Raw genomic sequence first — 16,130 nt, forward strand, 5'->3', positions numbered from 1 at the left:
TAAGGAAATACCAAGATTTGAGGATAGCAAAGACATTAGGAGGTCTTAAAATTTGAGTGGTACTTGGTGCATTAACATAAGGTGTCACTACGACTAAGATACACACAGTTTCAGCCTAACCTTTTCTATATTATAAATCTTGCAGCTCAATTAAGCAGTTACTACACTATGCCTCCCCCTTACACCTAAAACATGACTTCCTCCTTAACCCCCATGAAATATTAGCCACGCCTCTTCTATAACTCATCCTATCAGGCACTGCACCGTAGCACCCCATCATAATCATGTGGCCCGCTCCCTTGTGACTAATAGTACAATGAATGTTCCCAATCGACATATCCGCCGTCATCTGCTTTGATAGAGCGACAAATGCCCCTCTTTAATCAAGAAGTCATCCCAGTCCTCTGGAATTGGGATACTTTCTCCATAAAAAAGTACACCATACCTTCTCTTCCATCACTGGACCACAACATGGCCTTGTATATGGAGTCAGAGGCAGGCAATGTGGGATACGTTGGAAGTATACCCTTCACTATCCTTCTGGTCGCCCCACAGAAGGGAGAGGATGTGGCAGTGGCCTGAGCTGCCAACTTCAGAGCTGGGAAACCAGGTTCAAGTCTCAGCATCGGCTCAGCATCCCGTGATTCTGGACAAATCACTAAATCTCCCCATGCCTACAGTTCAGCGTCTTAAGACCCTCATGGGTGATTTGCTTCACTTTACAAATCCTAAATTTATCTATTATTGATTTACAGACATAGATGAGATTCAATGTAGATGTGGTAATATTTTGTGCCACCAAGTGAACTGCTCCAAGGCTGTTAAAGAAGATTATGAGCTTAGACCCTGTAATACGGGGACAAAGGCTTCTGTGGCAGGAGAACAACTAGCAGTCGGCTGACTTAGGGCTTCATAATTCTGTTGCTGGTGTTTAAATTTAAAGAGAGCCAAAGACCTGTAGTATTCAGGCACCTGAATGTTATAATCACTGGCCGGGCGCCTAGCGCTTAACAGCCAAGCTTCGGACCATTTTACGCAGAACCTGTAACAAGTTCTGAAGTCTTTTGTCATGTTTTCTGATTTTTTTTCATGAAAGATTCTTATCTCTCAGCCTTTCCCCTTCTTCCTGTTTTTGTATTTGATTCACAGCCTCTTAGCCAACCACATTCATTTTTTGCTAGAGTTGGTACATTCCGGCTTGCATTCTTCTGCTTACTGTAAGGGTGTAATCTTGTAATCAGCTCTGTGTTGAAGTACATTGATCTCCAGGAGCTGAACGCACTGCATAAAACAAATGAGCATGTGGTATGGTAACACCCAACCATAGCTAATGTATGTCAGTTTTTACTCCGGAAGTAAAGTCGACAGACCGCATAATCTCCACTTAAGAAAGGTTCTTCTCCAGTTTTAGTGGGCATGCATGTAAATGCTGTTTCTCCAAACCGATGTACAGAACTAAGGGCCTGATTAAGATCTTGGTGGACGGGTTACTCCGTCGTAACGGTGATGGATATCCCGTCTGCCGAAATTCAAATCACGTCCTGAGTAACTTACTTGAACATGTAAATGCGATTCCACTTCACATGCCACTTGTGCAAAGATTTAACATCGCCATGTTCTTTTTTGTAGGCTAAAGAACTGGAACGCAAGGAAGCAGAGCTGAAGCGCTTGGACGAGTTTCACAAAGGTCAATTGGCTCGCATTGAGAAAAAGGTAGACTAAGTTAAAATAAACAAAATGTCAATGTGCATGACGCATTGTATAGATTTGTCAGTGGTATGTTTAATCAATATTGATTCCAAACAGTCGGAGTGGATACAGAGTAACTGAGCAAATGGCCAACATGTGTTTAATCCAAATTGACTTTGTCAAGGATAATTTGTAGAAAGTTACGCAGCTGTGTGTCGGTCTATCACTGCCACAAATTCGACTTAATTGCAGCGATACAGCAACACACACCTGCTTAACCTTCTACAATTTGGACCCATCGGCCTATAACAGCCATATTGATACACCCACCGCCTGGGCTCCTACGCAGTCACAAGTTCTGATAACTGTTCTCTTTGTCCCAACTTGGCCTGTTTGGCATTGCCACCCTCAGCTTCACGTAGGATATACGTAGAGATATCCTGTCTAGAATTTCCTCGTCTACAGACTAGAGTAGCTCCCTTTCACGCTTGCGGGCCAATTTACCACCACTCTGAGCCTTGATAAAGTCTGTTTGTATGAAACGCCTGTTGGCTGCTTCCCAATTTACTCTCTACCTACATCAGCCTTTTGGATTCAAGACGGATTAAACATTCCACTGACAAATCTATGCTGTGTGTCATGGACATTTAGCAATTGATTGTTTTGTAATATTGCTATTGCGTGCTTCCACATTTTCGTTTTTTTGATCTTGAATGACGGCCCTCATCCATTCACTCATACAACACGGTCGAGTAGCAGAGTATCGCAGTTGGTGAGCACCAGAAATATCACAAAAGTTGTATCTACACTACTTGACATGGAGAATGTCCTTTAACCATTTCTTCATATGGGATGTGCACCTCTTTCGTTCCTAGTGTAAGAACTGTGGCCTGCTTGTGTATCGTGTTTGAGTACTAAATCAGTGTGCCATCGGCCAAATGGATCAACAAAGGCATTGTGATAATACTAAAATTCTAGCTTGTGTTCGGTTAATAGGACATCTGCTTCTTGGTACTACAGGTTCAATAAATCTTGAGCTGCAGCTCTAAATCTCAACCTTGTAATGATATTCAGTGGCGTAACATAAGCGCCTGCAGCCCTGGTGGCGCGTATGGCCCCCTCTGCACAGTACCCAGGCCTGAGAGCTCCTGACTGACTCCATTGGTGGGGGGGGGGCCTCCATGTACTTTGCAGGGGGGGCTCTCAATTTTCGTTACTCCACTGATGATATTCTGCTGGGTGCAGTTGGCCGGGATGCAGAAGACGCTCTCAAGCTGGAGAGGAACATGGGTAGAGACACCAGTCGATAAGTGAGATGTGCCAAACTTCAAGGATTTCATTGGCATCCACTCCACTGAAGCAACAATGGTAATGGCATAAGATCTTAGTACATATCATGATTGATTGGATCCAAAACTCAAAAAATGATGAGCAGCTAACAAGTGAAACTTGTGGAGAAGTCTCCATTATCCCGGTGGCTTGTTGGCTACCTTATTCCCAGGGCCACTGGACTCATGCGATTATACGACCCCGGCAATATATGCACAAACATACATTTACTGCATTTGCTATGTAATTCATCATCTGCCGCACAGTCTGCAGATTTTAACTAAAAACATTTTTTGTAGCCCAAATGGTTCAGAAGTTAATAATAAGGGAGGGTGTGTTGCCGTGCAGGGGAGGGCCCTTTGCAAAGGTGGACAGGTCACTTTTCTGTAGCCTTTTGCTGTGTTTGGGTGTTAAAGTGGTATCAGGGTTGAACTAACTCCCATACAGTGTTAAGTTTAAAAATGACAAAGTAATGAAGTAATACTATCCCAAAACATGCAGAATTAATGCCACATGATTTGCCTCATAATTTACTCAACCATGCCGCATAATTTTGCCATCCCCTGCCGCATAATTCATGGGGCCCTGCTTATTACTTAAGGTCAGATCAAAGGGGACACGGGCCGCCTATTTTCTGTCAAATACATTGTGCCGGGCTTTTTAACTAGCCCAACGAATTTTGTTCATGCTGGTGGTTACTTAACGTTCGTGATTTTTTTTTCTCCACTTTTCCACGAATAGAAAATTGATTTCCTTTTTGCATGTCAAGTAGACATTAAAATATCTCCCTAATGTGCCCTTTAAGTGTCCCAGATCGGTATTTACAAACCTCTAGGGGACTTTGCGGTGTTTTTTTTTGACGCTGGTCTTCGAAATTTCTTAAGGAGGACGATTCCTCATCCCTGGCTGCACCTGCGGGAAGCGGAGAGCGCTGCGCCCTGTCACTTTCAATCTCCGTCATAGCGCCAACCTCCGCCCCCAAATAAAATCACGTCTCGCAGCTGCATAGCGCGACTTTTCATCGTTCAAGTTTCAAGCAGAATTGATTTTTAATTGGGTTCCTTCTAATGCCTTTGATCTAATTTATGTAACATCTGATTTCACTCACTAACGTTCCCCACTGAAAACAAGATTCTTTTTCAATTTCGTTCTGTTAAAATATGTAAAATAAAATGAAATATATATTAGGTTTCTCCGGTGGAAACGCCTTCGGGACCGTAAATTGTTTTGTTGGCATCACAGAAATTGCTCCTGCCGGGAGGATGCAGGTGGAAATTGAGAATTTGCTATTGCGAGTGAAATGTCCCTTGGACCGCCTGCGCTGCACCACGGAGTCCACTGCGCACGCGCCTTTGTGGGCCTAATTACTCATTTCTCGTGAGAAGGTGTCCGGCCGCCCCATAGTCCAGCGGTACAACATGTGCCTGTTTCACAACTCCGTGCTCCTGGATGCCTCGAGAAACGCGCCCTCGATCTCGCTGTGCAGGCTCTGACCTTTGCAGTTTCGGATGGGAAATTGGACCTCGGCCAAAAGCGAGATATGATTTGGCCTTTAATTGTTTTTCACGATGAGGATTATTTTCCCGGAATTCGTCGTCGCCGAGAATAGAATCACGGCTGTTCTCCGGCAGTGTGTGCAGTTTTATTTTTAATAGAACAAAAAAAAGCTTCAATTGCAAACAATTCAAATTTTACCACAGACACCGCATCATAAAAGTACATGTGAGAATTCAAAATATATTTATGTTTATATAAATATATGTTTCTTTCTGTTGTACCGAGTTGACGTGTGCATCCCTCTGTGAATGGAGTGTATTTATGTATATTTTTCCGTGATTTGGTAAAGTGGAATTCAGTGATTCTTTGTAGTTTGATTAACAAGCAGAAAATTGGTAAATTCTGCAGGAGTGTTCAAATAATCGTCTTTTGCTTTAATAATTACCATAAGCCAGTTTCTCATGTAGAAGTTGGCAGTTTGTCCAGTGGTAATGATGTATCCAGCCTTAATGATAGTCATAAAAATAGTTTTGAACTGGTTGAACTTGCCAGATTTGTTCAGTTTTAGCGAGAGGTGATGGGAGGTTGGTGAGAGGGTCAAACGTATGTGTTTTTCTGCTCAGGAGACTTTGGTCACGGTTTCATCAAAAAATATAAACCACATTTCCACCACATCCTGGAAGCATATCGCAGTTCACTCAGAGGAGCTAGAGTTTTTGTGGAAATCATAACATTTTGGGTGCCTGGCTCATAAATGTTTAGAAAATGAGAATGGCTGTCAATGTGGCTTCTTATTTAGATGGTGTTTAGTTTTAGTGTACGATGTTTCACCCTATTGCACTATGTAGAAGGAAGAACCGTGCCACGAAATACTGTAGGGCAGTGGTTCCCAACCTGTGGTCCGGGGACCGCGGGCGTCCGCAAAACCTTCTCAGGGGGCCCGCAAGTGCTTAGAAAATTAAAGAATATTAACAGGTTAATGAAGTGTACATAAATAAAATGGCTTAATGTACAATTGAAAGTTTTATAATTCACTGTAAATGCTGAGGATTTTGAAACTGGAAGCTAAAAATTAAATTCGTATCCTCAGATTGATTCATGGGAGCTGTGCAGGTGCATCAAACAGAATATAGTATGGACGATGTGCGGCTTCAGTTGAATTTAGAGAAGCTCCAACCTTCCTATTAATTTTTTTTTCTTTTTTTCTCATATTTGCAAATTAAATAAAATGTGTTATCATTTGTGTATGTGTTTGTTCAATGCTTATTTCTGTATTTTTTGGCTATTGTTTTGCGTTTCAAATCATCAACAATCTTTAGGCCGGGGTCCCGGCTTCTGGTAATGACTCACTTGGGGGTCCCTGGATTCCAATACTGATTCAGTGGGGGTCCCCTGGTTCCAGTAATGATAAAGCGGGGGTCCACAGAAGTCAAAAGGTTGGGATCCACTGCTGTAGGGTGCACAAGTAAAGTTGAAAATACAAATGTAATTGCTATGTTTTTTAAAGATTGTGTTTATCTTGTGTTGAAGCATCCCGAGCGCATGTGATATATACCCGGTTAGTGTGACCATATGGCCATCAGTGTAAGTAACTCTGCAGAGCAATTACTGCATACATCACTTACAGCCACATGTCTCTACATTATGGATGAACACTACTTAGTAGCACTGTAAACTCTGGCTGCACAACAATTTCAAATAATTTATGTGACTTTTTAAAAACTTTATATCCTATATTCCCTCTGTATATTGGGTAACAGTGACACGAAAGCCTCCGGATAGTCCCCTAGTGGTTCCATGTGGTGAGTGCTAAGCCTTGGCAAAAGTGAGGAATGATGATACTGATGTTGATTGGTTGAGTGCGTTGCTGCAGCAAGGTAGTGAACCAATAAAAATCCTGCAATCAAGTCCTTCAAGTGCCACCTAGTTCTAGTCTCCAGGCTCTCTCTGTAGACTGCAGATGCAGTCTCCCAGGTGTTTAAAGGGTGCGCTTATACCCAATCCCGTCTCTAGTTCGAGTATCTATCACCATTCTTAAGATGTGTTCATGTATAAATGCTGTGTATTGTAACTCAGAAATGATGTATTTCCTCTTGCGATTCTCATGCCTTGTCTACCTACAGCACGTGGATTCCATGATGTATATGTCTATGCTCGGCTGGCAAATGTACATTGAACAAAACTAACTGGCAACTATGCCTATGTGTTATAAGCCATGATGTCATTTGGCGGATATTTTTATGTAGGACTTAAACTCTTGAACTATGTTACTTAATTGTGGTTTTGACTATTGTAAGGCAGATAGCTGAAACAATAAAAATAAACTTGACTAACCTGGTAAGCGTGTGAGAAGAACAAGGCCAGTGTGTAACTAAAACCATAAGACGTTTAAGTGCTACAGATATCAGTGTTTTGCACATGCTAGTTGAGATTGTTTCACGAGGGCAGGAGAGGAGGAATAGAAGTTTGTGTTGTGTGTTTCTGGCTATATGTCATTTTGCCTTTTGTGGGGGATCTTCCTATTCTGGTCAGCTTGTGTGGCGGTATGACTCAGGAGAGGTCACAAAGAGGCATGGCGGGATTGTGAATTCTGTTCTCGGTCAGCATCTAATGTAGCATCATTAGTGCAGGTGTTAGATGGTTCATCAGTTTCAGTCTTAAGATGGACGGGTCTGACTGCCTGACTTTGGACGTTCTCTTCACTAGAAGGCTGCCATAGTAACCGATGCAGTACTCACTGCAGTAAAGTGGGTCTGCAAGCACGAGGGCCGTAATTTGGGGTAGAAACAACTGCACACACAGGATTTGTTCGAGGGATACAACTACTTTGGGAAGTAGTTTATCTTGGGTACTGGTGGCAGACCAGCTTCCTTTGAGATTCCCAGATTATGGACCTCATGTGATGGACCTTGGGAGAAGGATGGAATTGCACTGGGATCGCTAAGTCCTGGGAGCAACTTCTCTGTTTCCCACCCCCATGTATAGTGGTATTCACTGTATCTATATTCATTATTAAAAGCTCTACTCTATAAATAAATGTTCATCAAATATGTTGTAAATAATGAGGGCATATGTATGAAGGCAAAATATATCAAGGTCAGTAGTAAACACTGCAAACAAACAGCATTAGAAATATTTGGACTTTTTTTCAACTTAAATTGGATAGTGCGTTTTTGCAATTAAACTGACCTCAGCAAGTCTCCTTCGCTGAGTAAATTAGTTTATGTGAAGTGCATACTCGGCGTCTGCTGAGTCTGTTCTACTGTACAGATAAACAAGGGCAAGTTCAGCTCATTTGGACACTCTGACTTCTGCAGATCCAAGCTGCGTAGAGTTTCATTAAATTAATATCTTCTATTTTTTTTACAGTTATAGACCTCAGATGAGGCCAAGTTAAGCAACAGTGAAAACGCCAGTGGTGCTTGCCTGCTTATCTAATGCGGCATTTTGTGCACCTTGTGATCAGGAAGCCTCCTACACAGTGGTTGCCCCCACCCACCAGCACAACTTCACCATTGCCCACTTATTGGTGCAAATACGAAAGCCACTTGTACTTTGCTGTGTCTCAGAAGGAAAATGCTGTATTACAGCCCATTGGTGGCAGCCAGATTGTTTACAACAAATGTAACCCTACTGAGTTATCTGCCTAGAGCAGGGGTCTGCAATCTTTTCTGTAATAAGTGGTACTTATTGTCAATGAAAATCCTACCAAGATACTAATATTATTAGAGATCTAGTAGTTGCCACCAAATGCAAAAATTACCAGCCAACGCCACTTCAGTGCTTCAGGCACAGTTTCTAGCAGTAATGTAAAAATGACTTGCCAGTGTGGAATACCACTACATGTGTATTCCATAACAGCTATAGGTGCAACGCCCCTGGCGCCAAGTTAATATTATTAATAAATCTCCCCAACACCCTTTGATCTCTCAGTCAAAACTCAGCTTTATATATTTTGAAAATTGAACCATTTTTGTCCACACATGAGCTTTTAAGTTCTGAAAATACACACATTTTTGTCTCAAATACATGCTTTTCAATTTTGTTCTACATATATTCAACCAAACACAAGTTTCTAATTTAGTTGGCAAGGTTGCACACTGGAGAACTACTTACAGGTGGCTGGAGAGCTACCAGTAGCTTACAAGCTACTCGTTGGAGAAGACTGACCTAGAGCTTACATTTCAAATTGTCTCACCCATTAATCCTCTCTGCTTCTCTGGTTGTTTTACTTTCTCCCAAAACACTCACCTTATCTCTTGGCTGCTGTACCCAGGATTCATGTGCTCCTTCGCTCCTGTGTCACAGCTCCCACTTCCTCTGACAAGGAACAGCCCATGTGCTCCTCTTCCATTGGTTTCTTCTTTTATCGTAATGTGGGAGAATTCCTTCTGCTGTTATCTTTCTATAAGCCAACATTACAAACTCAGACCACCATCCTAACTCTATTTTATTTGTTATGTTTGATGTGGTTAAAAGTAAGTGATACATACTGTACGCTTAACACCTAAATTACGACCTAGGATAAAAGCATAGGCTTCCATATTAACAAGTTGGCTTTACTTTATGTAATGTGCTTTCAGTTATATAGTTAATTGTATCTCTGCAAATTCTTCAAGAAATGCTAGGTATCGCAATGCTGGTGCTGACTTTAGGAGACCGACAGTGGGCGGAGTAGGCTGAAGCTGGCAGGGATGCGCCATTGATGCTCCCACTGTGCCGTAGGATGGGGTAGGGCAGGAGCTGTATTACGATTGTGGCTGCAACCCCTGTGATGCTACTGTCTAAATTTGGCAGTGTTCTCGCCCCTGGAGCATCCTGATGTGGGACCTCCAGGCCGGTTATGATCAGGCAGAGTGGTGTCCCTCCCGCAGATACTACTGCATGTGACTCCAAATCAGGGCCATGGTCTGCATTGTAGCAGATGGGAACCATCTTCTCTCCATCCATCAGCCACTTCTCCTAATGGTAATTGGCCAAACCTGAATAAAAGTTTCAGTCACTAATCAGCAACGACTGATGTGTCATATATTTGCTTGATAGGCCCACTTTACCTTCATGCTACCTTGTAAATTAAATGGCACCATAAAGAAACACAACATCCTACAATGAGAGTCTGGTTTACAATCGGTTTTCAGGTAAGTACTGCTTGTGCAGTGGTGTATGGACTTCAGCTCCGCCTCCAGCACTCTTGCTTTTATCTGGGGCCAGTTCCAATCTGAGTGTTCAAGGAAAGGCCAAGAAGGCCGGTTCATGCCTGTAAATTAGTTTCATTTTGATTGATTCAGTTCCATTTTGATACATTATGTGTGATATGTTGAACACCTATTAGCGATCAGGCTTTCTTAGATCTTTGTTGGACAGAAGTGGTTTACAGTTTATGTGGAAAGCTTCTTGGGAGGAAATATTTTTGAGCTTTTGAAGTCTCATATATGATGCAAGTACAAAGCACTTACTGTATTGGAAGAGGTCATCAAAGAGCTCTTGAAATTTGTTGGTGGACATGTCCCCTGCATGGGTTACAGTTGTGTTCCCCTGCCCTGAGTATTTGACTGCGAGTATCTGGAGTCTTGTTTTTTTATTTTGGCGCCAGCCTTACACTAATTTAGTGTGTGCGTAAAGGCCTGAGCTTGTACCTTGACACGAGTGAGGTTCTGTACCTGTCCTGTGACCTGTAAGTCCACACCAAGCATGCCCTCATTTAACTGACAGTGGACTACTGTACCTGACATGGGTTTAGCATGTAGAGCAGGTGTGGCCGTATACCATGTTTTGTGAATAAGTAGTTGTGACCAGATCTTTTATCTGTGTCACTTGAGCAGAGCCCTACAGGCCTACTCATGTTACGTTCCACTTCCAGATCTTAGCACTAACCTCCCAAGTGTATATAAGCGTGCATGTGTGTGGCAAGTGTGATACATGCATTGCATGTATGAGGGAACCAAAGAAATGGAGGCCTGCAGGTTCCATTTTGGAATCCCATTGGCCCGTTTATGTGCATAAGATGAAAGTGCTGTTTTACAAAAACTGAAAGTGTTTTGCTGACATTTCTGAATCTGGAGGGACAAGATCTAGACACTGAAGTAGGGAAAAAGGAGACAGGACTACCTTTAGAAATGTGACTTGGCCCTTTAAGGGGTTGCTGATTAATCATCCTGAGAACCACCATTTGGTAGATGCTGGGGTTGAAGGCTGGGTCTGCATGCTCTGTTGTTCAGGATGAGAAAACTTCCTTAGGTGAGTTTAGTCTTTTGTCTCGTTCCTGATCACTGTTCAGTGTGGTTGTTGATAGCCAAATGCCGAAAGCTTTCAGCTCTTTGTGCCTCTGTTGTGGGTACTCCACAGTGGACACTACCCACCTGTGAGGAGTTTCCCTCTGCAGAAAAGCTGTGTGTGGAAAACAGTCTAGACAGGCCAGTGGAAAGAAGAACTGATTGAACCGGTTGTGGAAGCACACATTGAGAATCCACACCCCCTGTCTGTTGTGACTGTATAAATATGTGAACCACTCACCCAAGTTTTGTTCCATGTTCTGCTTGACTATGAAGGAGAGTGCTCCACAGAGCACTCAGAGAACTGCTGTGCAACAAGAGCTGGTGCCTGCTTTACATTCAGTTTCCCGAGGTGAGGGGATGTCACCTGCAGTCTGAGCTAAGAGGAAGAGGTTGTCTCCCTGTCTTGAAGTGCTTGGACGCCAACCTGTCTGCTAAGAGGGAAGGAGTGTGGAAACCTCAGGAGTGATTGCCAAGGGCAAGTAAAAGGCAGCTGACTCTGAAGCATCAGGGCCCATCTGCCCAGGAATACTATGGATAGTGATCTGCAGGCTTCAGGGACCGGAGTGAAGTGTCTACCGATGAGCATCCCTCACAACAGTAATATCGTGAAGTTGTGCCCAAGCAGACCATGCTGCTACAACATTGTGAAGTTGTACCGATCGGCCTGTGCACTGCAATATTCTAAGGCTATGCCCTAGCACACTCAGCAGTTGTGGCTTTGACCCGCACCTGAGTGAACTGTGCCGCTGGCCCAGACATGTAAACCATAGCTTAAGAAGAGTGCCTTGCGGTAACCCCCAATCCTTGATCCCATTGCCCACCATCCCAAATCATCCGAAGCGCAGAAGTGGGCTTCTGACCAGCTGGAGACCTGTGACAATGTAGAAGCCTGCATAGACTCCAGGTGCCTGTCTCCGCTGCTGCCTTCTATGGACTTGACCTGACTATGGGAGCCCTCACAGCAAGCATGTCTCCTGGAAAAGGGAGACAGGGGGAGCCAGACGTGGGCTGCAGGTTACTGCCTTGGTCGAAGAGCTGAGGGGACTCTGAAGTTGTCGTATAAGGACATTCGGGACAATAAGAGGAACTGAGTGCACAAACTGAATAGAGGGGCTTACACTGCACTTGGGCATGATACCTATGCGAGACAGATCTCAAGCCCCGAAATGGGGATAGAGTGAGGGGAGGCGGCAAGTGGGGGATTACCAGCCCCAAATACAGTTGCCCTGCATCAGTGAAGCATCTGTATCTATGACCTGTATTGTGTTGTGTTTTCTGTGTGTATTACAGTTCTTTCTTTTAACAAATACAAGCAGTGGGTAGGAAAATACGTTGTTGCTCTAATGGTTGATTGTTGAGTTCTAAAATTGCAGAACCACATCGCCTCCCTGGGAAGACAGTGACTCCTTACAGTCGCTACCACTGAGAGCCAAGTGCCGAAGGGTTTGTACTTGAACAAGTTTGCAGGCCCATATTAGGATGGACCCGTGACATCAAAAGCAAATGGTCCCCACCCCCAGTGCTGAGGCTCAATAGCCTCCGTAGCCCCAGCTTGCCCCGTGGTACCCCAAATGATTCTGCCAGTTTTGGAGGGTTTGGGAGACGGATGAGTGGGTGGTAATCCTCAGATGAAGACACAAGAGACACACAAAAGGACCACACAGTAGCTTCTTGAAGCTCAGGTTGTGCATAGCAGATAAGCCAGGCAAGTGTTGAACCTCTGCACAGAAAATCAGTGGAACTCCAGATGTAACTTGATACTCTTCGTCCAGCCCTCAAGTGGTTCCCAGGAAAGCATTACATGGTGGAGTCCCACAAAGGCTAAAGAAAACAAAAGATCAGCACAGGGAGTGGGTGAAGTGCATTCACCACCTATCAGGCCTTTCAGGTTGATTTGGGAAGCCCTCTGCAAATGCCTGGTGACTGCTAAGGAGGACTTGTTGCTCTGTGTCCACAATTCTGGAGTTCTTGGGCAGGCTGAAGGCTTCCATGGAGGCATGATCAATGACAAACAGTAGAGCCTTGGCAGGACCTGGGGCTTAACCCTATCCTTGGAGAAATGAGCTGCATGAAAAGTAATGGATGGAATACATGCATTAATCTAATTGGTCTGGCCCACATTCCATTCTGCTGTTTTCTTTTAGCTCATCTGTGCCATTAGACGTAGATCATTCCCTATAGAAAGGAGTCTTGGTTCTGCCCTAGGAGGAGAGCACCACTCAGCTCTTCGTTCAGAAAGCATTAGGCATCTTGGATGCAGCTCTTTGGACTGAAGGAGGGGGGCTACAACTTTGTCAGAGTCCTGGGCAGTTGGACAGGAGCCAGTCAGTTCAAGTGAATTCCAATAGTTTAAAACTATACCAAGTTGTGGCAGTGTTTCCCCCGCGTGGGAATGCCAAGCTGAGGAAACTTGGCCTGCTTCTAAGAATGCATTGTGAAGTTTTGTGCCTATATGGCAGCAGCCATGTACTTTCTCTCGGAGGCAACCCCAGAAACAAGCCTTGTGTGCTTCCATCAGACAGGCCCAAATGAATAAGGAGCCACAGTGATTAAGAAGGGGGTGCTACCTCTGTTGCTTCTCTGTGGCCAGGAGCCATCTTTCGTCTTACATTCAGCTAACTTGAAGAACGATGCTCTCGCTCATCAAGGTAACCGTAACCGGTGCACTGAAGGCGATAGCAGCCTTATGTCTACACCCGTTATTACAAGCACATTCCCGATATTCATTCATTAGAAGAAAAATACACAAAGGGCCCCTATTAGCAGAGGGCTCCGAAGTTTGTTTGCCCTTGACCCTTGGGGTGCATGCCAGTAACCTATGAATGCTGCAACCGGGACATTTGGTAAAGGGGTGTCTGGCCACAACCCCGTCAAGACTATAGGGCATCACCCTTTTGTTTGAATACACTGGGGGTCCACCAGGAGCATCAGCTTAGCAGTTTGGTCGGTCCCATGAAATTAGAAGGTTAAGGGGTGGACGGGGCCTACTTGTTTTAGGCTACAGGGTAGGGGGGCCATTTAGTGTCTTCCCTTTGCTTAACGTCCCAGGGGTGTCCCAAGGGAGCACTAGGTTTCCAGTTTGTGGTGCCCTCTGCACACAGAGGCCCCTAAAACTGAGCTGAAAAGAAATAATAGAGAGTAACTTCCATCAGAGGTTCAGTGCTCCCAAGACCTCCGTCTCAGAGTCTTGCTTGCCTCTCCAGCATCTCTCAGTCTTGGAGCCAGACACATGCAAGGCTGCAGTTTGAATATTTACACCTTTGTAAGATGGAACAGGATCCTATTAGCAATTCTATTATGGGTTTAAATGGAAGAGGATCTGAAATTCTTAGAAACACAGAATTTGATGGCAGAGTACAACAGCGGGCTCAGTTAGCAAGCTGTTTTGCTACCTCTTAAAGAAGGCACGTGCAAACCTAGCTGCTCATCTCTTCAACACACCAACAAATGCAGCTCTCTCTGCACACCCACGGACACCTTACCCACACACAGCCTTGTGGGAGCTTGTATGTATTAATCAAGAATGTGCATTATTAATAGTGTGCTGAAAAAGTAATTTACCCTTGAATTGACGTTCAGATATGATGCTGTCGAAATGATTTTGCTAAGACTTGTTAAAGCCAGGAAAACCTTGGCTTATGCTAACTAGGCCTCAATTACTCCTCAACGCCATCTTGTCCAAAATAGATGTCGCATTTACAGTTTATTATTTCTGCTGCACCTAGTCAAGCAAGTCATATCTGTTTATTTCTGAATGACCCTGTTCTCGAAGATGGCTCTCTAGCATGGGCTTACTAATGTAACATTTTTCGAAGTATTGTCCACTTGCACACGGTATTACAATCATTCACAATTATTGATGATGTTTATGTAACTAGTTTGTTCTGACACCTCTGGATATTATTTCAGCCCCTTTGAATAAATATTCGGGTAGTGGCTTAGTAGGGCTGTATGTCGATTTTAAAATTTTTGTATTCTGATTTTTTTTAATGTTATTTCTTTGCTCTGCTTACACTACAATTCTGCAGTTTTCATTACGTTCTGTGGGGAAATTTCCTCTGTAAACCCTCAAATTTGGGGTGAGCCAGATACCTTTTCCATGATACTAGTGATGCTATCCAATTTCTTACTGATTTTGCTACAGATTTGAAACCTAGGGCCTCATTTAGATCCTGTCAGGCAGCCCATACTTCGCCAGGGCAACGGAGTAAATTATTCTGTTGCCCTGACAGAGGTGCTGCCTGGCAGATTTAGAAATGTGCACTGGTCTAGCAGACATTTCTAGCATTGACAGGAATGGCCATCACAGCAGTTCATCCCAGTACATTGTAAGTTTGATAGGCAGCTCTATCAACATGTCAGAGACGTACGTGAAACGTACAACTTTCTTATATTTTCAAAGAGCAAATCATACAGCTGTTTTTTCTTTTTAAAAATAAAAATGCTCCTTAAGATTTTTCCTGGCGGTGACGGGAACTGAAAAAACAGCTGTATGCCTGCCCATCTAAATTAGGTGGGTGGATATAAAGCCAAACTTCTGACTGCCCTTGCTCTGTCAGGCCGTCGGAGAAGTTTGACCACAGTGGAGGTGGAGTTTAATTCAGAATTTAATTCGGGCAGACGGACCATAATTTTAGAAGGAAGGGAACTTAGTCTTCAATATTTAAATGAGGCCCTCAGTCTAATTTTGATTTTGCTTATTATTCTGTAATGTCTTACTGCTGAGAGCTTTTATGGCAAAGACTTTGTGCATTTAAATGAGATTTTCTGCATCTGCACTTTACTATTTCTGTGTTGTTCCTTTTAAATGTTTGTAAGAAACCCTCATAATTTTTCTAAATTCCACTCTGGAACACACTTATTGGGTTAGTCCTTTCTTAATTGACCAATTCATGATATTCTGATTTGTATCTTATCTGAGGGACACATTGCCTCATGAAATTGAGGTTAACATCCTCCCCAATTCATCCAACCAGTGGGCATGCCTTTGAGCTGTAAGATTGTAGATGATCAGTGGGCCCATCGCCTAAACATATGCCTCTGTGTGCACCACCTTCCCAAACCCCTATGAGACCTACCCAGATGCTCTTCAGCCACTCCAGGTGCCCACGTGGAGCTTGTCAGATACAACAAGAGTCAAAACACGAGTAACCACTGTACACAAGAAGGTGGACCAGGGAGCATCTGCATTTGGTATTCAAGAGGCTAGCAAGTTCATATCAGGGAGGTGATTCCTGAACCTTTGCATGGGGGAATTGATTCAGCAGGGTAGTAGGAAGAGGCAAATCCAATCTGAACGTATGATCAACAATGCTCCAAACTTGGAAAATCAAAAAGACA

At 43.7% G+C, this 16,130-nt stretch overlaps 1 protein-coding gene across 3 annotated transcripts in view; it reads left to right on the top strand.

Annotated features, from left to right (window-relative positions):
• Positions 1-16,130, top strand: part of CHCHD6 (coiled-coil-helix-coiled-coil-helix domain containing 6) — a 746,922-nt gene that overhangs the window by 220,077 nt on the left and 510,715 nt on the right. For all 3 annotated transcript variants that reach the window (XM_069206264.1, XM_069206262.1, XM_069206263.1), the window contains one exon: positions 1,630-1,713. In XM_069206264.1, the coding sequence (XP_069062365.1) occupies positions 1,630-1,713 (84 nt within the window). The remainder of the gene's footprint in view (positions 1-1,629; positions 1,714-16,130) is intronic.

This window comes from Pleurodeles waltl, chromosome 9, assembly GCF_031143425.1.
Source record: "Pleurodeles waltl isolate 20211129_DDA chromosome 9, aPleWal1.hap1.20221129, whole genome shotgun sequence".
NCBI classification, from domain to species: Eukaryota; Metazoa; Chordata; class Amphibia; order Caudata; family Salamandridae; genus Pleurodeles; species Pleurodeles waltl.